General features: G+C 41.5%; 1 protein-coding gene across 2 annotated transcripts in view; it reads right to left on the reverse strand.

Annotated features, from left to right (window-relative positions):
* Nucleotides 1-492: 492 nt before the first annotated feature.
* LOC102223887 (runt-related transcription factor 3-like) overlaps nucleotides 493-27,401 on the reverse strand; it is a 54,645-nt gene continuing 27,736 nt past the window's right edge. For both annotated transcript variants that reach the window (XM_023352679.1, XM_014468798.2), the window contains 3 exons: nucleotides 14,293-14,439; nucleotides 7,812-7,886; nucleotides 493-3,290 (listed from right to left, as the gene is read on the reverse strand). In XM_023352679.1, the coding sequence (XP_023208447.1) occupies nucleotides 2,809-3,290; nucleotides 7,812-7,886; nucleotides 14,293-14,439 (704 nt within the window). In that variant the 3' untranslated portion in view covers nucleotides 493-2,808. The remainder of the gene's footprint in view (nucleotides 3,291-7,811; nucleotides 7,887-14,292; nucleotides 14,440-27,401) is intronic.

Here is a 27,401-nt window from a genome sequence, read left to right on the forward strand (position 1 = left end):
CATTGGACTTAGTTGGCTCTATCTTAGTGGGCCTCTCCTGTCAGTCTACTTTCATAGAAGGCACACTAGAGCCCACAAAAGACCCCCTGGAGGGGTAAAAAAATATATATATATTTGGTCTTAATGACAGAATTTCTATGCGCAAAGTAAATTAAACTAAGCATCCAAAAATAAGAACTAAGGTGTTTAGAAAGGCTGTATTGAAAAATTATCAATCTGTTTAACAGCACTTGAGAAATCTTTGAAAAATATATAAATTTCATAAGGGGGCTAATAATTTTGACCTCAACTGAGGCATACATGCATATGCCACCATTTCCACATATTTTAATTTTTAAAATATTTTGAATGTGCTATTTTGTGTTGGTCTATCACATGAAATTACATTAAAATTATGATAAAATGTGAAAAAGTTTAAGTGGTGTTGATACTTTTGTAAGGTGCAATATATGTAGTTTCACCATAAAAAAAATTCAATTCTGAAGACAGAAGTGAGGCGTCTTTTTTTTTAATTAAAATGATTAAAAACTACATTATCCGCAAACTTTACAAGCACTCATATGGAAGCAGTAATGGTTTCAGGACATACACATGTTTTTTAAATTAACATATCAGTTTCAGATGTACATGCTTTCAGCATAGAGAGCAACGAAGAGAGAAGAATGACCTAAAATGAAACTGGGATTCTTTTAAAAAGAAAACTGATGGAACATTGTGCTCTTTAATTAAACATACAAAATTGGACTGACTTGTACACTTTGGCTTCATAGTTTTGCATAAACAAGGACAATAAAGTTCATTCAACACAGATGAGTCGCCACAAATCTCAACATTTAAAGAGTTTTACAGGCAGTTGTATAGATCTTTGGTTTTTATAGAAAGTAACCACACAAACATCATGTGATTTCTCTAGCTGCATGATTGTCATGTTTTTAACAGAGTTGAGGTTTGAGTGGCTAAAAATACAACATGCTTTTCCTTAGTAGGAATGAGACAACATTTGTGGAATAAAGCTGAAAACGTCTTGCATACATGTATTTCTTCACCTGAGCTCCAAATGCAAGCGTGTTTGGGTCACCATTTACTCAGAGATCAAACCTCAGCTCTGTAGCAACCATTTCTGAGTCACAACTACAGTCTTTTGCTATCAGACACCTGATATCTGTTGCAAATACCTCAGCTCTCGGCACAGGAGAAAATGGTCTGCACAGGCGTGTGAACAAAGGCTAGTAAATTAGAACAAGAGGGACAGTTGTGACCACAAATGCTTCAAAGCGCTACTGATGACTCAGAACAAAGGGACCTGTGCAGAACAAGAGACGGTTGGTAAGAAGATCCCGCTCTGGATCCTCCTCTTCCCTCTGTCTCTTTAAAAAGGCACTCAGGATGGGGGGAATGTGCAGACACACCTGTGCTGCAGGATTGTGATTACTTTTGTGTAATATTTTTCAAAAACGACACTTGAAGTGTGTTTGAACAACATGCACAGGAATATTTTATATTTCGCTCTGCACACTTTCAAACCCAGCAAAATATAAGGAAAGTCAAAAAAATAGTGCAAAAAATTAGCTCTTTTTTGTTTTGTAAGCGCAGGAAGGCAAATTGTAAATAATCTAAAAGATCATGGCTCTAGGATCTTTTTGGGCATAGTCCATTTGGAATAAAGGTTTTAGTGCACCAAAGCTACATTGGAAGGCAACAAAATTACATAAAAAGTTTTTTTCATAATTTAGTTGCAATATATTACAAAAACTCCAAATTCATACTTAACAAACATGGTAAATATACTGTATAAATGCTTATAAAAAAGGAAAAACGAAAGAAATGCTTAAGGATTTGGGGTATTTGCATACATTTCCCCAAAGTTTGGCTCAAATAAATATCAAAAGTAAACCATGTTGTCCAGTTAAAATAATGAAAATAAAAATAAATTCTGGCGAGGACTTTAAAACTTACGAAAAAGCTTGAATAAAGAAGTAAAAGTAAGGAGTACAGACAACAGAACTCATCTTATCTGCAGAAAATAAACCAAACTGTTTTTGTCTCATTCCTTCAATAATCATCCATTGTTCTGCTGGAACATGATGAAACAGCAGAGAATTCATTTCTTAATCTTGAAAACGCTTCTCAATAATGCAGCAATTGTTCTGAGACGTTTCCTCTCTAACCAAAGGCTGATGTCTCTCTGTGGATAATAAATAGACCAAAAGGTTCTGCAGAAGTACTCTGAGCACACGAAACAGCCCTGTATGCTCGTGAAAACATTTTTACATCTGATGCAAATTTTTTACAGAAATGAAAGCTTAAAGGGACGATTGCCACAGCAGTACAGCCATGCTTAGCCAGTGATGGAGCAGAAAACCAGTCTGACTTCTCTTCTCCACCTGCCAAGTTGGCTGGATCAGTCTGAGCAGTCTGTTTGATGAACGTCTGCTGTGGCTTTCATCTCAGCAGACGTACTAATTGTTTGCACCTCCACGCTGTTGTTCGTTTGACCTCGAGTACCTGTCTACATCACTGCGATGGCTTTCTAACAATTATTTACAGTCTCCGCTGAGTGCCACTTTGACTCGTATGGCTTTGGAAGGTCTTTGAGAGTACAGGTTTCAGCGCAGTGCGAGAGTTCACTCTGAAACAACAAAATGTCTTCAAACAGTAAAAGCAAAAGTCTTTAAAGCAAGAAAACTAAGGCAAACATGCAACATTTTTGTTTTGTTTTTTTTCAGTGTTCAGCTTTGTTGTTCATCAATATTTTCACTTCTCCACCCTCTCTCCTCCCATTCTCCCAATTTTCTAGCTCTCTTCCAGTCAATATGGCCTCCAGACGGATTCATCCAAACGACCTGAAGCGCTCATAGCTGTTGGGGAGTTGCTGTGGCTGCCGTCGGCTTCCACGCCCTCGCTCTGGGTGTTCAGGCCCGGGTTCATCAGACTGTTGGTCCCTCCAGTGCCCGTGGCCCCGGAGCATGAAAGGAGGCGGGTGGGGGAGCGCTCACCCCCAGTGTTTCCTGGTGCCACCATAGAGAACTGGTAGGATCCGGAGCCCGTGCCATAATACAGGTAAGAGTTGGACTGGAAGTTTTGAGACTGGTTGTTTGAGTAAGGTGGCGGCAGGTAGGTGTGGTATCTAGAGGAGGCCGACATGCTGAGACCGCTGATGCCGGTGCTGGAAGTGTTGGCAGAGTAAGGGAAGGCCCCCGGGTAGTGCATGCGGGGGTCTGAGAAGCGAGGGTCTGTCAGCGGGGACAGAGAGGGGAAGGTACTCCTCTGTGGGAAGAGGTCTGTAGTCCCTGTTTGAGACACAAAGACAAATAAAAAACCGTTAGAAGCATTCATCCATGATGGAAAACCGCTGTCGCCGTGATGAAACAATGGGCTCAAACATTTCCCTTTTACAAACATCAGGATTCTCTGCACTATTACACATTTCCAGAGCAAACCTTCCTAAACCTTCATTCTGTTCTCCAATTTCTTGCGATAAACCACTCTATGGAAATATTTGCTCAAAAGTAATGAACTGAGACATTTTTTGGCTCAGTAACAGTCATCAAGCATTGACAGCACATCATCCCACAGCCTCGTGCACAAGACCGAAGTTATGAAAAGGCCCCCCTCACCAGCGCCCTCCTACCGGTCCTTCAAAAGGAAATCAACGTACAGCTCTCTGTCCTCTGAGCAATGAAAAGGGGCATTGTCGGTGCTAAGGGGTGCTTTGTATAAACACTGATGGCTTGTTGCACTGTTGTGCAACATGTCATAAATCATACTTCGGTGAAACAGGCGGACGTTCACAATTGGAGACAGAGAGAGAGAGGAAGAAAGACGTTTTCTGTTCATGTATAAATGTCTATCACAGTGCAGATCCTGTCAAAGTTAAATGTTAACTGTGAGCTTACAGGTAACGAAGCTGAATCCTTCTGGGTCTATATAATTTGTTTAACAGCCAGGAGGGAAATATAAATAAAGTTGAAAGCCTCTAAGCAGGCTTGAAATGTCTTCATTCCTTAGTTCCCTCCTTATTTATAAAGAAATATATTATGTAGTTCATAATAAGTCAATGAAAAGCTTGTTTTAATACAGAATTGTCAGCTGACTGAAAAATATACCCATGCATGGGTTTCTGGCTTGTCTGAGATTCCTTTTGCTTTGCATTCAATGTGACATAGCTGGGAGGCAATCATCTTGGAGGCGACTGCTGAGGTGTTAAGGAATGCCAGCTGCTTTAATAGCAGCCTTTGGCTTATCTGCTTGTTGGCTCTATCCCAGTGATAGTGTGGTAATTAAGGCAGGTTTTGGTACATTGTACAGGTGCCAGGTCTTGCTGGAAAATGAAATGCACATGCCCATAAAGCTTGTCAGCTAGGGGAAGTATGAATTTCTCTAGAGTTTCTTGGTAGATGGTAACATTGACTTGTGACTAGATAAAACACAGAAGAGCAGCAGCACACTCAGACAACATGACTCCCTAAATGATCGGCATCCGTGTAATCGTCACACTGAAGATTTAAACTAATTTAAAAGATGATGTATTTTCATCTGAAAGGAAGAGCTGTCTCTTTTTTCCAGATAAGACGCTTCTGGCATTTCTAATTCCAGAGTGACTTTAAACAAGGATTTAAAACAGTCACAACCAATTTCCTAGATACATTTTTTGTGTTATGGCACTTCTGACTCCACCTGTAGTTCACACTTTTTTTCAAAACCAGTAATTGGGTTTCCTACCACTCTTTTTCCTTCCACTTAACATTTCAAACTGTAAAAAAGCTTTGTTGGCAATATATTGTGTTCCCATTTGATGAGAAAGTGAATTTTGGGTTTTCTTTGGTTGTACTTAAAAAGGTATTAAATTTAACAAAAATATATGTTTACCATTAAACACATATTAAATATTGTTTATTTATTGAAATAAACAAACTTTTTGACATTTATTCTACATTCTAATTTACTTAATTGCATCTGTACATATTAAGCTCTGTCTGAGTCCCTGTGACATTTGGATAGTTCAGAAGAAAGTCTGGTGACTAAGAGTCACGTTTAAACACGGAACTGAAAACACCCTCTTAATGTCTTTGGTTGTTGGAGAAAGTTCCTCATATTTGCTGCTAGCGTAGTGAGCACCACATCCACACCTGCCACCTGCACACACGTTCATTTATCTAAACAGAGCTCCATTCTTGGTTATTTGTTTCTCCCAATGTGGCTTTCTTGGGCTCAATGTGCCCACATGACTATAAGTGTAAAATAGCTATTTGGATGGCAGAGAAAAGAGAGCTTGTATTTATAAAATAGCAAGCGCTTGCACGCCACAGCCCTAAGGGGGGGATGCCAAGCTTGTGTGCTGCAGTGTTTTTCAAATCTCTTTTCCTTATGTGTGGAGAACAGGATCCATTTTCAGCAACAAAATAGAAAATACTCCTTTGTAATTTCCATGGGCCCGGCTATACTGTGATGTTTTTTTGTTTTTTTTCCTTCCTCACACATTTTTATATTTTGTTTTACTTTTCTTGTATAAAAGCAGAGAGTTTGTTCATGGTGGGGGTGCTGTTTCTTTTTCCAGAGTCTACCAGGAACAGCAGTCGGCTCCATATCTGATTTCATGGAAGGAAAATCCAAACCATCAGCTGCTGTTGATTCGGGTGAAGTGGAGTCAGATTATTTCCTACCGGACTCCCAAAACGCCTTTGCTCCCTCTCTGCGTGTGTGTGTGTCTCTTCATCTCTCCCTGCCTGCTCTAAATTTAGGCGTCAGGGTGGAGCTGGGGAGGGGACATGCAGGCTATGGCTGCTGCGTGCCCACCCTGCTTATGATCTCCCTGTTGATTGGAGTTGGTGGAAACATGCTGGCTAAACTGTGGCGGGGATTGACTCCTGCATTCTGTCAGGGGAAACTGGATTGGACACTTATCACAACACTTTAATGGGCTTGTTCAGGCTCAGGCTCTTGGCTGCGAGCCACAAGGTGTCTGCAGACACCTTCCAGGCTCCATGGTCCAGTAGCTCCCTCTGGAGGAGAGAAAGAGCTAAACAAACTGCTGTGTTAACTGAGAGGAGGTCTGCATTTTCTCTCTCCTGCATACCTTTCTGCATCTCCCCTCTCCCCCACCCACTGTAAGTACAGGCTTTGCTATTGTGGCTGTAGTAACGACAGTGCATCTTTGGCCGAGAGGGTCTTCCCAACCAAGCTTTGCAGTAGTTGCCTGTAACCTCTGCGGCACAAACCCCACACATGATCTCCATTAGACTCATCTGAAACGTGTTGACTAAATTGCAGGGACAGGAGGAGAAGGGATGGAACCCAGAGGGCTCGCTGGCACCGTCTCCCGTCTGTGATGTTCCCAGTCTGTGAAGTGGGTAGGTGGGAATCAGGGATTTTATTGAGAACATTGTGTTCCAGCGCCCCTTCTTTTTCTCCACTGCTTCTGAGTCCTGCAAACTCTTTTAAGGGCGGAGCCTTCCTCCTTTCCACATAGCTCAAGAAGTCCACTAGTCTACACTGAAGCGTGTAACCCAGATAGGCCTGGAGGTTTGTCTCATTTGCCTACGGCAGAAACTGATTTTGGTTATTAACATAAGGGCAGGATTGAAGCGATCGCCTCCGTGTGTTTAATTGTGCATCGGGGCATATACGTGTGTATGTGTCTATCCCACTGTGGTAGCTGGTGATGGGAAGATGCAAATCCAGGCGCTCACCTGTGAAATGTTTACTCAGGCTTGATGCAAACTGTGACAGGCAGGGCCCAGGGAATGGTGTCTCAGGCAAATAAGGTGGAGGGAAGGAAAAAGGGAAAGAGAGTTCCAGCTGGTGCAGCTACGTGCTACAGTGATATCCCTGAAGGGACTTCGCTGAGTCTCAGTATTAATCATAAAAATTCTGATTCAATGATTGGTTTGGGTGACTCGAACAGTGGATGCCATTAAGATGAGCAGTCACTGTTGATAAGCATGAGAAGGCGGCTACTGCTGCGGCTATGCATGCCAAAGAATAGGAGACTCAAATGAACACAAATGATTTCCAGGTGTTTATTTAAGCATCAAGCCTTTGCAGTTGGAGCTTCAAGTTGAATGCAAATGACAATCACCTCTCTGCTGTGGAACCGCGGTCAACAGCACCAAAAGCTTCATCTATGGTAACGCTTCATCATGCCAGAGCACAGGCTCTTTGCATGTTCTCCACTTGTGACATGCAATACAAGCAATGGGAAGTGGAATTTGTGATTGTAAAAAAACCTGAGATTTTACTAATGTATCAACAGGTACAGTGGCACGATTACAATGTTTATTTGTTAAGTAAATCCTTTCCTCGGAGATGATTCTCCCCTGTGATTTATTGCAGTCGCTACCGGTCTTTTGTGTCTATGACTAGTTTCAAATCTTGGAAATAGCAGCTTAAAAAGTCATATATCTGTTCTCATAAGTCAGACTACTAAACCCTGTCCTGAAAGTCTTCTTTGTGTCTGAAAGTGGGTCCTCTTTACAGTGTGAGTGGATGACTCAGCACGTCTGGTGTGGGGTTGGTGGTTTCTGGGTAAGGCATGGATTAGTGGCAGTGGGGGCTGCAAAGAAAGCAGCAAAGATCCACATCACCCAGAGACAAAGGAAAGAAAGACTGAGTAGGAGGGGATGAAGGAGGGAGACTCAGTGGTGGTGTTAGTGGAATGTAATGGGATGTAGTAAGGCTCTTCAAACAAAATCAAAACAGACCTCACCCCTTATGTTACATGCATGCATGTTTTTCCAAATCCAGAATCTCAAAGGAGAGTCATGGAATTGTGTTGATATGTAAACATGAAAAGGGAGAAATCAGTCCCTCACCTGGCCATGATCTCAGATCCTCCTCCACCTTACAGGTCTTCAGAGTGGGTGTATCCATTTGCTCCGGCCACAGACCTGCATCAAAAAACAAAGGAACCAGCAGGTCAATACTGGGATCTGCTTATGTGACTAATATACATTTTGGCTTGTGCACACAAATTTTCCCTACAACTCAAATATCCAGTCAGAATGATGTCAGAAGCTAGTTGGGGACTTAAAAAGTGTAAAGTCAAAGTGCAACAAGCAACAACACATTAAGCTAAATTGCATTGGTGTATCCATTTATTTCAGCCTATATGTATAATTTTGAGTCGGTTTAGATTTGAGAAGATTCACAATGTAAAATTATAGAATTAATACTTTTTTTTTTGTATAATCTCGCAACCTTAAAAAAAAATAACAGTTCAAATAAATCAAAAGCCAAAAAATTTACTGGCATTTATGCCCTTTATTATGATTTTAAAATTTGAGTACACAAACACATGTATGGGTTGTAAATGCTTGATGTTTATAGTAATGAAATCATTGTATTTGGCTTGGGAACCTAAAACACAATCCAAATAGCCTTCTTTAGGACAGACTGGTCCAAACTGTTCTGACACCTGGTGGTTTTGAGATGTTTGTTCCTGTCACAGGTTGGCCTCTGCTGACTGAGCAGTGAAGACTGAGAAGAGAAGGGGGTGGGTTTCTCACCACTGTGAGACCAGGCTTGGAAAAACACGCTTCATGGGTGCATATGAGGTATTTTTGGGCCCTTTAGGCGAGACACTGGAGGAGGTGAGATCTCTGCGTAGGACACTCGGTAGCCTGTCCAGCAGAGCTGTCAGTGAAGGAAAGGTCAAGGACCTGCTGGCCCAACGCGTGGGACCCGGCTTCACACCTGAAGGCTACACCGCAGTGGACTTGGGACAAACAGTTAGTATTTATTCAAAGTCTGAGATGGCGTGTTTGCTACCAGACAACCTGCACGAAGCTCTGTTTACAAATATATCACGTGGTATTCGTTTTTTTCTTTTTAAGGCACAAGCAATCAGCCATGATTCTGATACAACAATGAAGTAAACTCCCAATCTGTCATTGTGACAGGTTGTTCTTCGAATAACGCCAAAGGGCAGAGATGGGAGTGGCGGGGGGGAGGGGGGGGGTGGCACTAGGTTTTTCAGCCACAGCTTGTGTAAGATCTTTGCTTCCCCTGGAGCCCCTCCACTTCCTTTGCAAATGTCCAAATCAGCACTCAGCCACCGAGAGGTCCCGCACTATGCCTCACAATGGCAAATTCTTACACATAAATGGCCTTATTCAGAAAAGCTTGCAAGCAGCTGGTGCGATTCGCTCAAGAAAATAAACATTTCCTTCAAATATTTTGATTGGCCAGCAGACAACATCAATACCAGAGGCACAGATTACCCCTGTTAATAGGAGGACCAGCCCCCTAGGAGGAGCTGCAGAGCGGGGAATGGTGAAGTGTTGACTGCGTCACTAATTAGGCCACTCTGGGATGGTTCCAGTGCAATTTTGGGGATGACAAGAATAAACCCTTCTGCTTTTGAAGTTTATGTGTGCAGATGAAAGGGATGGCTGAGATGTTGCTTGAGCCAAAATGGCGTCCCATCCTCATGACTCCAGATCTAGCAACGCCTCTGAGACATGTAATGAATTTGGCGTAATGAAGCGTGTCATTGAGACACAGTGAATACTGGTCCTTGTGCTGACTTCCTGTTTCGCTCAGGCCTTAGGCGTCACACAGGGGAGAGAATGTGTGTGAGGGAGAGAGGAAGACAGAAAGAAAGACGCCAACCGAGGAAAGCAGAGCGAGAGAGAGAAAGAGAGCGTGTTACAGAGGGGAGGAACATGGCCTTGGCTCAGCTATGCGGGACATTTGATATGTCTTTTGAGCCCTCACTTATAACGTGAGCAAAAACAAACACATGGGCTGAAAAATCCTACGTTCTCTTTGAGAGCTGGTCGTCTGCCCGCCCTTCCCGTCTCACCCCGGACTCAATAGAGACTGTTCATGGGATACATGTAGTTTCTGTAATTGCTGAAATGTAAGACTCAGCCTCACTCTGATGTGAAGTTGTGACTTACACAAACAGCCGAGTCTGGTTTGAAAAAAAAATTCCACTCACTCTCACTTCTCCTTTTTCATTGTTTTTCACAAAGTTGATGGCTTCAAAAGATTTCTTTTTGGACAGAAACATTTTCAGTTTGAAAATTCATCTCTTGGTGACAAAAAAAACAAAAACTAACCACAAGTAAAACTTTCAGGCACCATGACAAATAAACTCTCTGGCAGCCATTGGCATATTATGTAAATATTGAAGTGCAGAAGTAAAGCGGAGCGCCTAAAAAGCTGTTCCAGATTCCTTGTTCTTTTCTGTAGTATTAGCCTCAGTGCCTCCTGCTTTGGTTTGGCAGAAACTTAACGAACATGACGCCTCCTCTCAAATATCCCCGTCGCTACCGGACGGTGCTAATTTCCTGCCCCGCTACCGCTTCTAATTGGCTTATCATGTCACTCTCGGAGTGTGAATTAGTTGTGCACCTCCCAGCCGAGGCGGCAGCGCTGCCTCCTCAAACCAGGGGGTCCAGCTGGCTTGTTTATGCGGAGTAAACAGTGTGGTCGCTGTGGACAGGCCGGGAGGGGGTACGGCTGCATTAAAAACCTTCTCAAATTAAGTCCAGGCCAGAGGCCACGATGTTAAGATACCGAGAGAGACTGCCAAGGCACAGCTGCAGCAGATGAGTGCCAGTTAAGCGGAATGAAGCCAGAAGTAACAACATTTGTATTAAGTGTCATACATGGAATGGATTTGCTCTTTTTTATGTAAAATGCTTTACAAAACATTCATACTTTGGTCTGATTTATTGGGGTTTTATGAGATAGACCAACACAAAGTAGCAGAAAATTTTGAAGTGGTAGAAAAATTATATATGGCTTTCAAATAAAAATCTGTAAAGGCACACATTAATATTAAAGTGCCCTGAATTGTTGCCTCTCCTACTTCTGCTGATTTTGCTCATCCACACATGGAAATTGCTGCCAAATTTTCCATAGAAAATCCCTCCAGCTTTTACATTTTTTCTAAAGACTCTCCTTTGGTTTTGCCATTGAACTTTGACCAGGCTAATAAATAAATTTGTTTTGATCTAAATCTACCATTTGTGTCTGCTTAGGTTGAAGTAAAACATTCCCACAGCATAACACTGCCACCACCATGTTTCACTGTGGTAATGATGTGTTTGTGGTCATGTGGAGTTTTTTTTTTTTTGCTATTCTCACTAAAAGGTCAGAGTGAATCTCTGAATAATTCTTTACTTTCCCAGTTAATGTAGTTTTGTACAGTTGGGACCTATCATGTCTGTTTAGTAATTTGGTTCCAGTTGCTCTTTTACTCTGATGCTTTAGTAGCATCAGAGATGCTTTAGTGGCATCAGAGTAAAAGGGGTTGAATACAAATGCACACCACATTTACAGGTTTATGTAAAAAAAAAAAAAAAAACAACAACATTGAAACCCATTTTGTTTTCCTACCACTTCGTATCTATGCACTATTTTGTGTCAAAATAAAATATGTTCAACTTTGTGGTTGAAACCTGACTAAATGTCTTCTTTGCAAGGCATTGTAAGGACAAAAAGTGAGTATGGCTTGGAAAAAAGGAACTGGGGGGAGAATGTATCAGTTCTGCAAGATTTTAGCAGCTGATATTAAAACCATCACCGCACATTGTGAGACACCCAGAAAGGCGCTTTTGAGCCCTCATCAAAGCTCAGATCACTCGATGGTGGAACGTTATGCTTTGGGTCTGATATTCATCTTCAGAGAGGGAACACACAGGTGTTGGAACAAATAACATGTCAAACGATACCACCTCAAAAGTGCCAGCACTTTCTGTTTGGATGATTAAATTGGTGCTGCGTTTCCTTTCTTCCCTCTTTCTCAACTGCTAAAGCAAGTTTAAGTTAAAAAACTTTCTTTCTTCTCGGCCGTCTGTTAGAGCTCGTGCCAGGAGGTGGTCGAGTTTTGTCTGGATTAAGGTAAAAACTGAAATCTGTTTTCCTCTTTTTTCCACCCCTTAAGCTAAATCACTTCTTCAATCATACTTTTTGCTTTTCTTACAGACTGGAAATACCTGTGTACACACTATAAAATGCTGTCAAACTCACATGAACACGGATGAGGAAAAAAGCAAACGATGCCACCCACAGACACAGTCGGCTACACATGTATCTCGCTTGAGGTTTTGAAAACCAGAATAACAATTTAGTGCTTGATTGTCTGAGTGTCAGATTTGTTTGGCTGAACTCGGCGAACCACACATTTTCAAACACACCGGCACACACACACACCCCTCCGCCCTGGCTGAGAATCATTCCACATGTCTAGCAGGCTTACCTGTGGCCACCGAAGAACAAAAACAAGCAGCGAATGAAACGTCTGCTAGCGTGCAGGAATCTTGTCACTGCATGCACTGTAATGAGCTCTTAATTACCCCGTCTGTCTCGGGTGCTAGCAGAAAACTTACAACACCGTTCTGTGTGTGAGAAACAGTGTGTTTTTTATTTTCTACGTGCCCATGGTGCAATTGTGTGATTTAAGATTTTGCACAGATGTCTGAAGACGCATCCTGCTGAAAACAGTACAGACAGTATTTCACAGCTCAGTCAACAAAATGAAGCAAGAGGGCTTTGAGGAGAGGTGACACCATATTTTCCTCTTCTTTTTCCGTCGTTCTCGGGGGAAAAAATGTAGGATAATGGAAAACATCTTTTGTAACAGCGAGACGGGAATCCATTTAATTATAACTTGCTGATGGGCGATCTATCACCCGGCGATACTCAAACAGGCCCCGCGATGTAAAGTATCAGTGGAGCACAACAGCGCCTGGCAAGGCTGAAAAAAGCAGAGGGGTGCGTGTTGTTGATATGTAAACACCTCCCCGCGTCTCTAGATGGGATTTATTACAGCAAGTCTATTTTTGTTTGAGCTTTGCTTCTAATTCTGCAGCCCTTGTCGTCTGCATGTACTGGATGCTGCTCAGAAGAGAAGGTGAAGTGGGAGGGAGGGCCATCTTACTCTTTTATTTAATTATTTTACCACTCTTGCCCTGCGGTGCGGCGTACATGACGCTAATACCACAGATTAAGGTGTGTGGTTTTTATGGCCCTTCCCCTCCTCTGCAACTGTAACATGAAGCTCAAGGCCTTCAGCGTCTCTGACACTTCCAGCTGATGTTAACATGTTTTGTCGGCTCTCCGTTTATGCGCCGCAGAAGTGTGTGTTGCAACACTGCAGCCCTTTGAAGCCCCAAAAGCCTGTGATGCTCTAATTCCCGCCCTAATCCTGCGCGAGGAGTCTGCCGTCTGGACTGTGTCTGCACACCTCTGCGCCCCTCATATTCAAGACGGGCCTCAGAAGCTTAAAGCTCCCAGTTTAAGCTTAGCCGCAGGGGGCTTTCTGCTGGCAGACAACCCACAGAGCTTCTGCCAAAACAGAAAATTAACATCATAGTGGCGGCATTGTGCACTGTACTTAAAAAATAAAAAAAATAAAAAGAACAAACTATTTTCGAAGTTTACCGGTAGCTGCTGTTTCTAAAATGGCTGATGTGTTTTTCATCCCGGTACAGGATGTGGAGGGAACAACATTAGCATCAACAGAAAGTAAGGACATGGGGGAGCATGAGTAAAAGACCCAGTGTTCCCAGCAGTCAGCTGTTAGATTAGGCCTAAACTGGTGACTCAGCGCTACCTAAGCTTAAACACAAGGCCAAACACTGTATGGCTGTGATGTTCTGAGATAGGGCTGCACCCACGTACAGCTCCCAAACAAGCCCTCCTGTCCACAGCAACACACTCGCTCTAAAGTAATGAGAATCATTAGCATGCATGAGAACAGAGGAGTGGGTGGGAGGGGAGTGAATGCCTTCATCCCTCGTTCTCCCTGATATCCTCGCTGAAGAGCCTCTGACACATGATGAGGAATGAAGAGTCATCCTCAGCCCAGTCGTCATCCAGGCAGCTGTTCTCAAAATGCACACATACACTTCCAATAAAAAGATCGCACCACCTCAGACTAAGTCACAGCCTTCCTCCCACCCCCACACACTCGGCCAGTCTGAGTGACGCGAGTGCCAAGGTAGCGGACGGCTGTTACATTCCCGTAATGTGAGGTTCAGCCAAATCCGACGGCAGGACCGGCTGTGTCACCTGGCAGTTGGTTCTCTTCAACACTAGTTATCCCAAGACAGAACTGAAGCTCTCTGCAAGCCCCTCCACAAACACACACTCACACATACACCCCGCCAAACCAGAACTTAAAAATCCCCCCCCTTGACTTTAAGCCCTCGACAGAACTTTATGTGTACACAGATTTGTGGTTTAGATTACTTTAAACCAATTTCCCTCAAAGTGAGGTGACTTTTCGTTGTTGCGGTTTTTATTTTGAGGAAGCCGCCTGCACGCGTTTGAAGTCCTCACCTTGTGTGGTACTGAGGTGTGTCTGGTGGATGGGGCGTGGATTGTTGTTCACTGGGCCTATCCGCATAGACCGCTGGTAGCGCTCGATTTCTGACAGCCGGTCGGAAAACTGCATCTTCGTGGTGTCTTCCATCTTCACTCGGTGTCCTGCAAGATGGAGGCACATGCATGTTTTATTTCCTTCACAGTGGCTGAGGGAAAGTTTTAAACATCCTGAAGCCAGTGTTGATCTTTTTCTTGTGTACAAGAGCAGATTACTAAATTAGAATATCACTGAGAAGCTGATTTATTTCAATAATTCGTTTCAAAAAGTAAAATTTGTATTTTATATATTTATTATATCAAGTTGTCCAGAAGACTGTCACTGAGACCTTTCACAATGAGGGTTAAAAGCTGGATCACTGTGTCCAAGCATTTTAGTGGAAAGTTGAGTGGAAGAAAAAGTGGACCTTCTGCTGTACAGTATTTAAAATTTCCTGGAAGACAGCTCTGCTAATTTTGAACTTGAACAAACACAGTGAGCCAAAACTAGTAAATAACATGGCTGATCAAATCATCACTAACTGAAACTTCTGAATAAACCTCATTAACTTGGAGCCTCTTTGTTGTTCCTCCAGGCACTAGGATCTGAATTTCTAAATGAAACTGCTGAATTGTAATTTGGACCTCTAGGCAGCAGTGCAGGTCCTTTTCTCCCTAGCCAAGGTACGGTGGTTTAGAAGATGTTTCTGGTTGAGGAGCAGTTAAATATAAGGATTGTAATAGTTTTAGCTCCGGTTCCGGACATGTCTTGGAGCACAAACTTCAGCTGCAGTTGCCATGTAAATCTCTCCCAACTTCTTAAATAGAGTTTGGTTTTCAATCTCTGCAAGGCTGCAATTACTTTTGTAACTTGTTCACTTTGTTTTATGACACTTTTTCCTTCCACCCAACTTTCCAATAATATTCTTCAATACAGCACTTTATAAAGCCAGCTTCTTATGGCAACTGCCAAAGTCAGCGATCTTACCCATGTTTGTGTAGGCCAGAAGAGTCCTGTATTAAAAATATGTTTTAAATTGTTCTGTAATATTGCAATCTTCTGAGAAGCTGATTATTGTTTTCATTAGCTTTATGCCATAGCCGGTGCTCGAAACATGTCTATTTTAAATGTGTGAAATGAATTTAGGTAATGAGTTTTACTTTTTCATGTAAATCATTGGGATTAATCTTTATGTAACAATTATATTTTGAATTTGAGAGAACTAAGAAATTGAAATAGGACCCCTCAATCTACTTTTAGATTAATCCAAGGTAAACATATGTTCAGAGGAAGCTATTGTTGCCATGTTTTTAGCTGCCAAACACAAAAATATTATTAGAATGTCAGCAGACCTTGAAATACACTGGCTAGACACTAAATGTTGCCCAAGCTGCACCTGCTGCCACGTCACCCACAGATAACGATGGTGTAAGTGGTTGAAAATAATTGCTGCAGGAATGTTGTTTTCCCTGAAACTGATGTCTAAAAAAGTGTGAATTATTGCATTAGGAGTTTCTGAAAAGTGATGAGATTAAATGATCTTTATCTGTACTATCTCATTTGAAAAACAGCACAATGTGACTACAGCTACCCCTAATAACATCCCCCTATCTTGCTCTCTCTCTCTCTCTCTCTCTCTCTCTCTCTCTCTCTCTCTCACACACACACACACCCACACGCCCCCGCACCAACACAAATTCAGGTCTGACTGACACAGCACTTAGTGAGAAGGAAACACCCAAACAAGGTTATGAGACCTTACAGTCATCAGTCTTCAACGTAGCAAAGAAAAAACACAGAAAGAGATGTTTATGTGTGTTCAGGTGGTGAAGTCGGGGAAGGAGAAGTGACGCATTTCTGCTGCATCTAGAAAACTAACCAACACACTTAGTGCCCTTATCACTCTGCGGTCCCCTTCGGGGAAATGGTAAGAGAAAAAATGAACTCTGATTGTGCCTTTTACATGGACAGACGCATGTGTATTCGCACATGCACATGCTTTACATGTGAACACACCTTAAATGCCAGACATGAGTCCGGATGCCTCTAATGGGGGGAAGAGATTTTAATGTAACTATCAATGCACCAAAACTGTGTGTCAACCAGCATGTATACATTCTGTGGTTTTCTCCCTGGCATCTCTACAGAGTAGCCTAATGTGAAGTAATGGCTGGATTTGAATATTTTATCACAATATAAAGAGGGCAAGGCAGACGGACCAATATGGATTTTGCCCGTCCTTTCTCTCCACTGACCCATGGGCAATATATCTTCCCTTTGAGGCTGACCCATGGGTAAAGTTTCCTCCCGTTTACCGCTCTGTCCATTTGCTTTGACCCACTGCCTCCTTTCAATCTTCATCTTAAAAAATATACAGAAATATATATATATATGAAGACAAATGCATCAGCACACCACATAGACAGCTCCACTCATAAAAGATAATCAGAAAGACAATGTTAATCAAATAAATATTTCGCCTTTGCTTTTACCATTTATTCCGCTGTGTAAAGTTCCAACTAAAATGCTGGATTTAACTGCGAAGGAAACAGCAGCAGTAGTGGGTACATTAGTAGTAGTAATATATATAGCTTTACATACTGTATATAAGGTTACCCCATAATATGTGCATCAAAGAAAATGTCTAACTTTTCATTGATTTTTAATAAACTCAAGAGTGGATGTTATGTTTAATCTGAAAAATGGCGTGAGTTAGTTTTTGTATGCATCTAATGAAAAGGACAAAAAATAATAATTTTGATCAATCACGATTCCAATCTTTTTCCAATTGACTTATGCTTTCTCTTATTTACTATCCACGTGCCTAAATTAACAGCATTTAGCGCAGTGATCGGCCTCAAACAATATCCTCAAGGTCCATTTGTGAGCAATAGATTTTTTTTACAGAGACGGATTGTGTTAATGGACTTCAAAGTTTTCCTTGGGAATCAATGAAAGCTGGTGTAAAAATACCAGTTTATGTCTGTCACACTTTTTCAGTATTTTAATAGATGTTGCTGGAGAAAATGGGAACAAGTTGTGTTTTGTGATAAGTAATTTGAAAACAAATTGCCTGAAGATAAAATTAAAAATGAGCTCTTTGTTAGTTTGTCTCCAGTCTGTCAACAAGAGACCAGTATTTTAAGAGATCTTTTATTCGGGGCATAACGATACATCCATCTCATGAGATGATGCATGGTACCAAGTTCCGAGAACAAGATTTTAGTTATATTTTTTTGAAAAACCACAAATCACTATATTTTGTTTTAGCAAATTGTATCCGTTTGTATTTATAAAATTTATAATCAAGAATAACCCTGTTTGGGCTTAAATATTTAACAGTTTTCATGCTTGTCTAATTCGAAGTTTGTCCTGAAGACAAAAGTCAATGCTTGCTGTTTGCGTACTAACAAATATAATTTTATGAAGCTCAAACTTTTTTTTAAAAGAATCTATGTTCAGTGGATAATTATTTAGCACAGGCCTATTCATTTTACGTATGTAATATTATGAACTGGATATAATTTAAATACAGCCAGACCTACAATTTAAAGTGCTGGATTCTTCTTCAATGCTTGTGTTGTGTGTGAATCCAATGAAAAGTATTTATTAGCCACCTTTATTAGCACCACGGAATAATTAAAGAGCTGCTTCCTTTCCCATTTCAAAATAAAAGTCTCAAATATAGATATGCTTGAAACATGCACCTTTACATCTGAGACTCATTAATTGCTTGCAATTATGGGATGTTATATTTGTCTCAGAAGTTGAAGCTGCAAGTTGGAAAATAATGGGCTTTGGTAATTGACACAGTGCTATTAGCATCACAGCACAATAACAATGTATTTAGTTAAATGTATGTAGTTAAAGCTAAAGGAAAAATATTCTCAAAGAAAGATTGTTCTGTGCTAGAGGCAACCCTGATTTAATGAGACACAAACTGTAAAGTGCAAGTAATTGGTTTTTATCTTTCACTCCTAAAGTCTAATAAGGTTTGGAATTACACTTTCAGCTTCCTCACTGTGTTTCCAGAAAGCGCCATTATTTCACCAGCCAACAGCAATTAGGTGTTGCTTTATGAGACAAACTTCACTTTGACGGGAAATGTCAAGTTATTTTAATATCCCAAGAACTAATACCAGCACTAATTTTTAATGCCCGAATGATTCATAGGTCAGAAGTGAGTACCTTAGCTACACGCTTAATTAAAAATGAAACACAAGTAAAACTAATCACAAGCATATCATTGCCACAATGAACTAGATGTAATTTAAATACATTAAATTTAATGTATTTAAAACAAAAATGACAATACGAAAGGTGTTCAAGTTTAGAGTATCTGGCTCCATAGAGAAAATACATGTTAAATGATGCACAATGAGCGAGAATCTAGCAGCGACAACTCCAGGACGTTTGTTTTTTTCACACGTTTTGATCAGCAGTAACCTTGAACTTAACAAGTTTGAGAAAGATTCAGTTATGACTAATCTGCTGGAGCAGAAACTGCTGTTCTTCTGGTGCTGTAAAGCAGCTTGATTTCCTGAACATTATGACACCAACTCAGCCGCTGTACGACTTTGCTCTTTGCCGTTTCTCAGGAACACCACCCCCCTCTTTGTACGCTCTGGGATATCTCTTTATTCAGATGCTTTGCAATCGGTCTGTCTTCTCTTTAAACTGCAGTGGAAGGAATGGAGGTTGGCGTTTTCTGTCTCTGACACAGAGAGACCACTGTCGACTCCAGACCAGAGTACTGCCAGCCTAGGGGTAGCAGCCCTCCAAATATAACCCCTATATGTGTCCTTGCGTAGTTATTAAGAGATTTACACCACCTCAAACGGCTGAGGTCAGGGAAATGATACATCCCAACGCTCTCTGGCTGGAAAGAAAAAGCAGATGCCACAGAGGGGAAAAAATATATAATTGGTCAGTTTTTCTGTTTCCAGTGGTGGTCTGAGATGAATTGGCTCTTTGGAGATGAAAGTAATCATTCAGCCGCCCACAAACGCACACACACACACTCAAGCTGCAGATCCTGTGGCCTGGTTCCAGCTGGCAGGGACACACACACACACAAACTCATATGCTGCATGTGGCGACAGTGTTCACAGCTTCCAGCAGGGGGGGTTTAGTGTGATGCGAAAGGGTGATGTGTGTGTGTGTGTTTTTTTTTTTTTAGGAGTGGGAGTTTTAGATGCATCATTAGAACAAGGCCTGGAGCCCATTAACCCGAGACCCACAGTTACTGTTAACACCACTAATCAACTGATAGGCAGCTTAAAACTCTCTTTCTCTCTGTTTTCTATCCTCTTTTCTTTCTTTGCTTGGATAAAATTAACATTTTATTAACAGATTTTTTCTGAATAGTTCTTTAACAAGAGTATTTATTTTTCTTTCCCCTAGTTATAATGGGGAAAGCAATCATGGAACGGCAGTTGTCCAAAAAGACTCAGTGTTGGACTCTTGGCTGGGGAATTTCTCTGATCAGTTTACATGTTCTCTGTGTGCATGTATGGGTGCTATTAAGGTACTTCTGCTTTCTCCCTCCATCCAAAAACATGTACTGTATGTAATCACTCACTTTAAATTGCCCTTTGGTCAACTGGTGACTAGTCCAGGGTGTATCTGGGTTCTTAGAAAATAGTAACGTGCAAACTCTTTGTCTCCTGCACACCTGTTATAAGTGCATCTGAAACAGTTAGAATATCATCTGAAAGTTGATTGTTGTTTATCAGCTGTAAAAGTGAAACCCATATAGAATTATTACTTACAGAGTGTTTTTTTTATTAATATGACTTCCAACTAAAGAAAACTTGGTATTTAAGAAGCTGGTTCTTAATGAAGAGCTTATTTAATGCATTATGGAAACATTAAGTGGAAGGAAAAAGTATGGCACACAAAGATGCACAAACTACAGCCTGCATTACAGAAACATTATCATCTACACAATCATGGAGAACACTAACAGCTTTCCAGCAGGCTGTAAAGCACAACCAACATAAGGATGGTAAGCCACCAAAGGTCATTTGTAAAGAATCTGGCTATTCATTTTATTTGTAAGCTTAGTGGAAGACAAAAGTGTCACAAAAAACGTGAACAACCAACAGGGACAATTGAAGTGGTGGAAGCAAACTGTGGAGCAAAGGCTGCAGCTGAAATCAACTTCCTTGATACCTTAGCAGATCCAAAGGCTGAACGCCGTCATGCCAAACTGCAGTTGCAAGCTTGATGCCATAATTAATAAAAAACAAGCCTCAATCAAGTTTACAGTGAGCAGATATTTCTGTAGTGCAATTACATTTATTATCATTTTTTATATTTAAATTAAAAAAAACAACACGTTTTGTAATTGAGACAATTATCAAAATTATTAGAAGAAAATACTTGAAACATTTCTATTTGTAAAATAATTTATGTAACATACAAAAACTTCATTTCCTTTTTGATGACTTTCTAGTTAACTGAGATGCAATAAAATAAAAATGCTGTATTCTGATGTGAAGAAAACAAAAGAAAGTAAAACCTCTTAATGTACAACATGCATCATGTTAAGGCGTTCACCCTTTAGCCTGGTTGGTTCTGTATTCATGCGCAGCTCGTCGGGTTTGACCACCTGCGTTTGACTTAGTCTGTGGGGCTGAGGGCCAGAGGGGGGGCTCCACACCCGCCCCATTTCAGAAAGGGGGGAGTTTTCGTGGTCAGATGAATATTTAATGTGTCAGGGTGCACTTAGTAGAGAATGTCCTAGTTCTTTTTTTCTATCTATGATATCATAACCACAAGATAGAGCTGGGAGATGGGAACCAATGCACATACGAGGCCTAAACAGCAGCTCAATATGCATCCAGTGTTGAAAATGGATGCTGGAGGTTGTAGATTTACTAGCCTCCTCTCAGGGTAGTGGTCGCATCAACTGAAAGCATTATGGAAGTCTATGAAGAATAAATAAAATGCTTGATATAAAATGTCTGGTATTAAGGATGCACTGAGAGGCGGTGGTTGTGCGTTTAAGAACTGGGTGCGCCGTTCCCTGCCCTGCTTTGTTTTGTGTGTGAATTTTTTTATTTTTTTTATTTCCTGATAGTTTCTCATAATTGCTGCAGACTAGCGTGACAAGTTATTTTGCACTTTTACTCCAGGCTTTTGAAGCACGTGGAAGCAGGTAAAGTGAAAGCATGGTAAAGTTGTTTTTTTTTCTTTTACCGTACTCTTAAGCGGGGGAGCAGGCCAGACCACATGAACTGTAAAATCCACCCTGGCCTTCCTCCACAAAGCCCATATCAGCTCAATACAGAGACCGTTTGCTCAGTGAGGTGACTGCCAGGGCTTGAACGTGATGCCACATCTAAATGATTGCCCAGCCCGATGTGTTTCCTCTCTTCATTCATCCCTTTTTTCAACTTCTCCTCCTGTGTCTCCATTAAAATAAACAATGAAAACTCACTCCTTGAAGACACACACTACAACATGACCTCTCCACATTATCTGTGCAGCAAAGGGCAAGGCGTGCTTTGGCTCGAAACGAAACCTTCACAGAATTTATTTGTAGTATAAATATTTGCATCGACTGTATAAATGGACTTGATGCATGCATCAAACATGGTGAAAACTATGCCTGGACTGCATTGTCTTGCATGGTTGCCATAGGGTTACATGTAAAAAGGTTATAAATGGTGATAAATGCACTTATATTTGAGAAAAAATACACAAAAATAGCAGTTATCCTCACTTGTAGGTCATGTAAGCTTGGATGTTTTTGCACTAAAAGCTTGAGGAAAAAAAAGACGCGAGCTGCATCCTTATCTTGCTTCTGAAAGCTGTCAGCTCGATGTGGAGCGACAGTTGAACACATGCAGCGCTGGGGCCTACTTGCCTGTCTGCAAACTTCCGTTTGCCCTCAACAGACGCTGAGGACGTTTCAACATCTGTTGAGCAAAGCAGTGCACACCTGTCTTCCTCTTCCTCCTCTCTAGCGGACCTGAACGCCACCCTCGAGCTCTTGCTCCCACCCCGCTGCTTTCTGCCACCCTTTTTTCTTCTACTTCCCTTTTTACCTCTATTCCTTGCTAACAAAGCATCTCTGCGGCGGAGGCATGTTTGGCACTCCGCTTGCCAAGGCCACCAATCACACCACCGAGTATTTACAGTCGGGCAAATCAAAGTTCTTGTTTTGAGGCAGACCCTGAGGGATGTGGGTTTTACCCTTGGTTGGTGATTGTGGCTGTCTCGTCTGGGCCAAATTGAGTCAATGCTAGCCACATACAGACATCTCCCTGCTTTACAATAATTTACATAACTCTAACGCTTTCAATATGAAGGCATGAGACGGCAGTGCTGTGTTATTATCACAGATGAAATGTGGGAAGCAATTTTTTCTTTTTTTCCACAAACGGGAGTAGAAAATCTCTGGACTCGGTTGCAAGTAGGGGTTTAATGGAAACGCGGTTTGGGCTTTCTGAAGTTATCTGTAGCTCGTCCTGTACGACCACAGCTCGGATCTGCTCCCTCAGGCAGATGCATCACAATCTCTGGGGACATAAGCAGCGTGAAAAATCCCCCTCGCAGGTCTGAAAACAAGTCGCTCACAGCGGAAGTTGCTACATGAGACTGTTTGAGCAAAGAGCACAGCCTTCCTTTTCTGATAAGGGGGGATAAAGTGCTTTTTGTGTCAGTGTGTGTGGGACAGAAGCAGTGACGGGCCTATAACAAAAAAAAAGACACGTTCGGGCAGGCTGGACGGGGTGCAGGGATGCCAGAATAGGAGCCAATGCACCCGGATTCTTTAACAATACAGCAAAGCCCGTAGCAAGTTGAGAGCAATCTTTCCTCCTTTGTTCTTTATGTGTGTGTGTGTGTTTAACTGTCATCTACTGAAACACAGGCATGTTGGGGGGTTGATAGAAATGGGGCTGTTTTTCAGCCCTCTTGGCTCCTTGCCTGCAGACGTTGCCGATTTCCCACTGCTGCTGCTGCTGCTGTTTTGGCCTTGTCGAACACAGAAGGCCTATTTGGCTTCACTGACAGCTCAAATTAAAGCAATAAACTGCCGCTAGTATGTTATTTTAGCTCTAATGGTGAATGAGGTTGTTGTGAGTGCGTGTGCATGTGTGTTGGTGTTTGCATGTTTTCAGGTTGCTCTAAACAGCAAGGTGTTGAGGCAAAGGTGGGGGCTCTTGCAGAGCTGTGAGAAAGGGAAGCAAGCTGCTTGCTGTCACATACATCAATGCAACGCCAGCAGATGTGTCAAACAGCTTTGTGTTCACACCTCCATGCACACCCCATCGCGCACAATAAAGTGCAACAACTAATGCAGTGGCCCTAAACAAACACATAGCTCGCTCAAAATTCCACTGAACAGACAATTGTTATTCCAGGTGAGTCAAAGGACATGTGAGAGATGTAAATGTATTAATTTGCCATTGCGCTCGCTTCACCTTCAGCACTTTCTCTGAATTCACCGGGCTGTTTGAGGGCCACAGCTGCAGGTGTGAGCTTACAAAACTGACCTAACTTTTTCTGCAGCGATTCCTGTCAAGGCTTTGCTCTGTGCTTGCCACGAGGGCTACATCCCTCTCCACTTTTGGAACCTCGCTGTACCTATTATTTGCTTGCTGTTCCTAACTATTGAGGTCTAAAGAAATAAATATCTAAACCGCAGGGTGGTGGTACGCTTCGTCTTTCCCAGCATCCAACAGGTGCTTCATACCCTCAAGCAGCCCCCGCGGCACCGTCCCAGTGCTGAAAACCATTTATTGTCATAATGCAGCAGCCTAGAAAAATTGACTATTTATTTTTCTAAATACAGATCAGAACTTTTACTGAATTACAGCTGAAAGGTCGTAATGCCCCCCTCCTGTAAGGGTCAGTGTAAATAAAGAAGAATGAGCGCACACAGAGCTGGCATTTTAGTTCCCCTGGTAGGTGAGTAAACAGGAAAGACGCTTGGCTGGTGAGTTTAGAGGAGAGCCAGGCTACTCATCTGATTCTCAGAAAACGCCTGGTTGCATCATCAGAGCAAAAAAAAAAAAGGAATAAAAAAAGCACTGTCTGAGTCCTCTGTAAATTATTTGGTAATTTCTAATAAGTGCTAATCCTCTGTGTGGCGTCAGCAAAAATAATGTGGAAATTTTAAGCACCCTGAAGCTGTTTTGCATGCGTCTTTGAAAGTCATCAGCTGGCCTGAGGATGTGGCATTTAGCTGTTTCTTTTTAAAACATCAAACAATGTTGTTCTTTTTCTCCTGTTTTTGCAGTGACAGGACACCATTTTTTGTAGTAAGAACCACAGGAGGATTAACATAGCTATGTGTAACAATCTGTCATATGGAGAGTTGGCCTCAAAGCTTCTAGATGTGGTTAAGGTGGCAAGAGAAGTTAACAAGCTTCCATATTTCTGTCTAATTTAATCACCTATAAATAAATTAATCAGAATTACTGATGCACTAATCAAATTTATGTTGATTTCCGGACCAGTTTTGGCCGACTGCTTTAAAAAAACAACTTGTTCTGAGGCTTATGTAAAATCAAAAAATGTGCCAGATTTTTTTTTATTTGTAGAGATTACAGGCTCAAGCACAACAAAAAATAAAAGGAATTTACTAAATTATTCCCTAATCTTTGGCTGACTTTAATTAAATTTAAAAATCAGATTTTTTTTATTTCAGAATTTGCACTGAATTCGATTAAGGAAAAATGGTCAGATTCCGATCGCTGGGCAATTTATTGGTATGGCTGTAATCATAGAACACATTCTCTCATGTCTGAAATTTATATCTGTAGCATAAAAATCTGTAGGAGAAAAATTAACAGACTCTTGACATCCTGCATTACTGCTGGAGGGAGACGCTCATCTGCACCCCATCACAAGCCTCAAAACCTCAGAATGTGGTGAATGTTTTAGCCTGAAGTATAAAAGAAACACGCCACTGCATTCCAGCGGCTTTATCATATGGCCAATATTTGCTCTACATCTAATCACTAAGACTGTGCATGATTTGTCGGCAGTGACCCAAAGGAAGGAAACATGCCACAGCCTCTAGTCACTTTAGACGCAGCAGAGGTTAATTTTTACCTTTTAACTTTAAGAGTACAATAAAACTGCTGCTCTTCTATTGTCATCTGTTTGAAATGACACTTATTCAGACTGTCTTAATGACTGAATGTGAAATTCGATGGTGATGGATTTGATTATTAGGACTTCTGGCTTTGGTACCTGTAGATTACAGATGTTGAGGAAAGCACCCAGAGTCTCACACGCTGCTGTTTCCCCCACCCCTCCCTTGGCACTGATACACCTGTAGGCCTTTCTTTCAAAGACTCTCATCTCCGTTTTCAAACATCAAAGTTGCCTTTGAGAGCAATTGGGACCGAGGGTGAGCCCTTTCATGTGATTTGTGGAGCATGGGCGTGGCGCTGTATAGTAAGAGGGGGTGGTGATTACCTTTTTTCTTCTTCTTCTTTTTTTCTTTTTTTTTAAAGAGATGCACCTGGCAGGTGCATGAGCCTGAGCACCCGCACACGCAAATGCATCAACATGCATGCTGTCTTTTTGTTTACTTTGCAGAGAGACTGCAATATCACAGGAAAAATAACACAGCAAATGTCATTGTTTGGCTATTTGCATACTTTGTACAGTCTGTGTGCCAAATGCAAATAGACTCAACCCGCCAACTCGAACATGCTCACCCCCCACCACCACGCTGAGTCCTTCCCCCACGCCCATCATTCTCCTGTAGGAGCAGAGCGAACACACCCAAGCGAGCAAATAGAGCAAGAAAACACGGTGGTAGTCGTGTGCTTTTTGGAGGCAGGGGTTCCCTTTGGGGTTACGACATGTTTCGCCTTCATCTCAATGCAAGCAGGTGTTGAGCTCACTGTACGGAGATGTCATTTCTATGAAACAAGCTGCCACTTCAACCTCACTGAATTGAAACAGCCACTGCTGATAAGAAAATGTCAGTTTTCAGATATGACTGTAAATACTCTGTTTATTTTTTGTTTCTTTCACATGTAGCTGAAAATAAAAAGGGTTGGAAGCTATTTATAAAAACGAGATACAATCGGTAACAATTTTTTATTGCCAATTATAAGTAGTAGGTAAAGGAAGCACTAGTTTACTCAAGAAAATTGGTGTTATAATCTAAATCAACTACTCAATATATTTTGACATATTAAATTATTTATGTTTTTATTTTATCTGCCATCCCATTGAGATCTGAAATTGTTTTCAAAAGGCAACTTTGCCTAGGGAAGCAAAATAAAATCGAGAGTGGTAGAATACATAGTAAACAGTGAAAATGGAGTGACAACTTTTCAGACACAATGACAATACCCCTTTGCTACATGTTTCAAGATGCTCTGAAAATCACTTACTGAAGTGAATGTTTTTTTATATTTCTTACATGAAAACGGACATCTGTATTTAACAGCTGTTTTGCCAAAATCTGAAGAGCAAACATTAACAGCCACTGACAGAAAACCAGGGTACAGAACTTTATAAATCCTCACGTTTATTTATTTTTTACCTCTGAAATTAGATCCTCAACCCCTCTAGAGAAACTGTGAATACAATTTCTAAATATCATTTCACACGTTCAAAATATCTTAAGCTCAGTAGATGCAGAGCTGTAAACAACTCTTCCCCTGTAAATAGGTGAATGATGATGTCATGTTGAAGCAATGTGAGAAAAACTTCAGAAGTCAATATAGCTCCTGGAATCTGCTTTACACAGAAGTTCTTTCGAATATATATATATTTTTCTCCCATGTTCATTTGCTGCATGTCATTCCTTGCTGTTGTCATTGGCAGTTATGAGCACTGTTTCCAGTTTAAGCATAGACAAAGGATGATAATAGTGTGTGACAAAGCTAAAGAAGTGCGAGTGCGTGGTGGCGCGTGCAGGGGTGTGCGGGGGTGTGTGTGTGTGTGGTTGGGGGTGCTGTTATAATGACGAATGCCGGATGCATGATGAGGAAATCAGCAGCAAAGACGACAAAAATACTTAGCGGAGCATACTTTCTGTTCAGGGGCAGAACTTGTCTCTGTGTGTTTGTATCTGTGTGTGTCTGGGCATGTGGAGCTTCTTTAG

The sequence above is a fragment of the Xiphophorus maculatus genome, chromosome 19 (assembly GCF_002775205.1).
Source record: "Xiphophorus maculatus strain JP 163 A chromosome 19, X_maculatus-5.0-male, whole genome shotgun sequence".
NCBI lineage: Eukaryota > Metazoa > Chordata > Actinopteri > Cyprinodontiformes > Poeciliidae > Xiphophorus > Xiphophorus maculatus.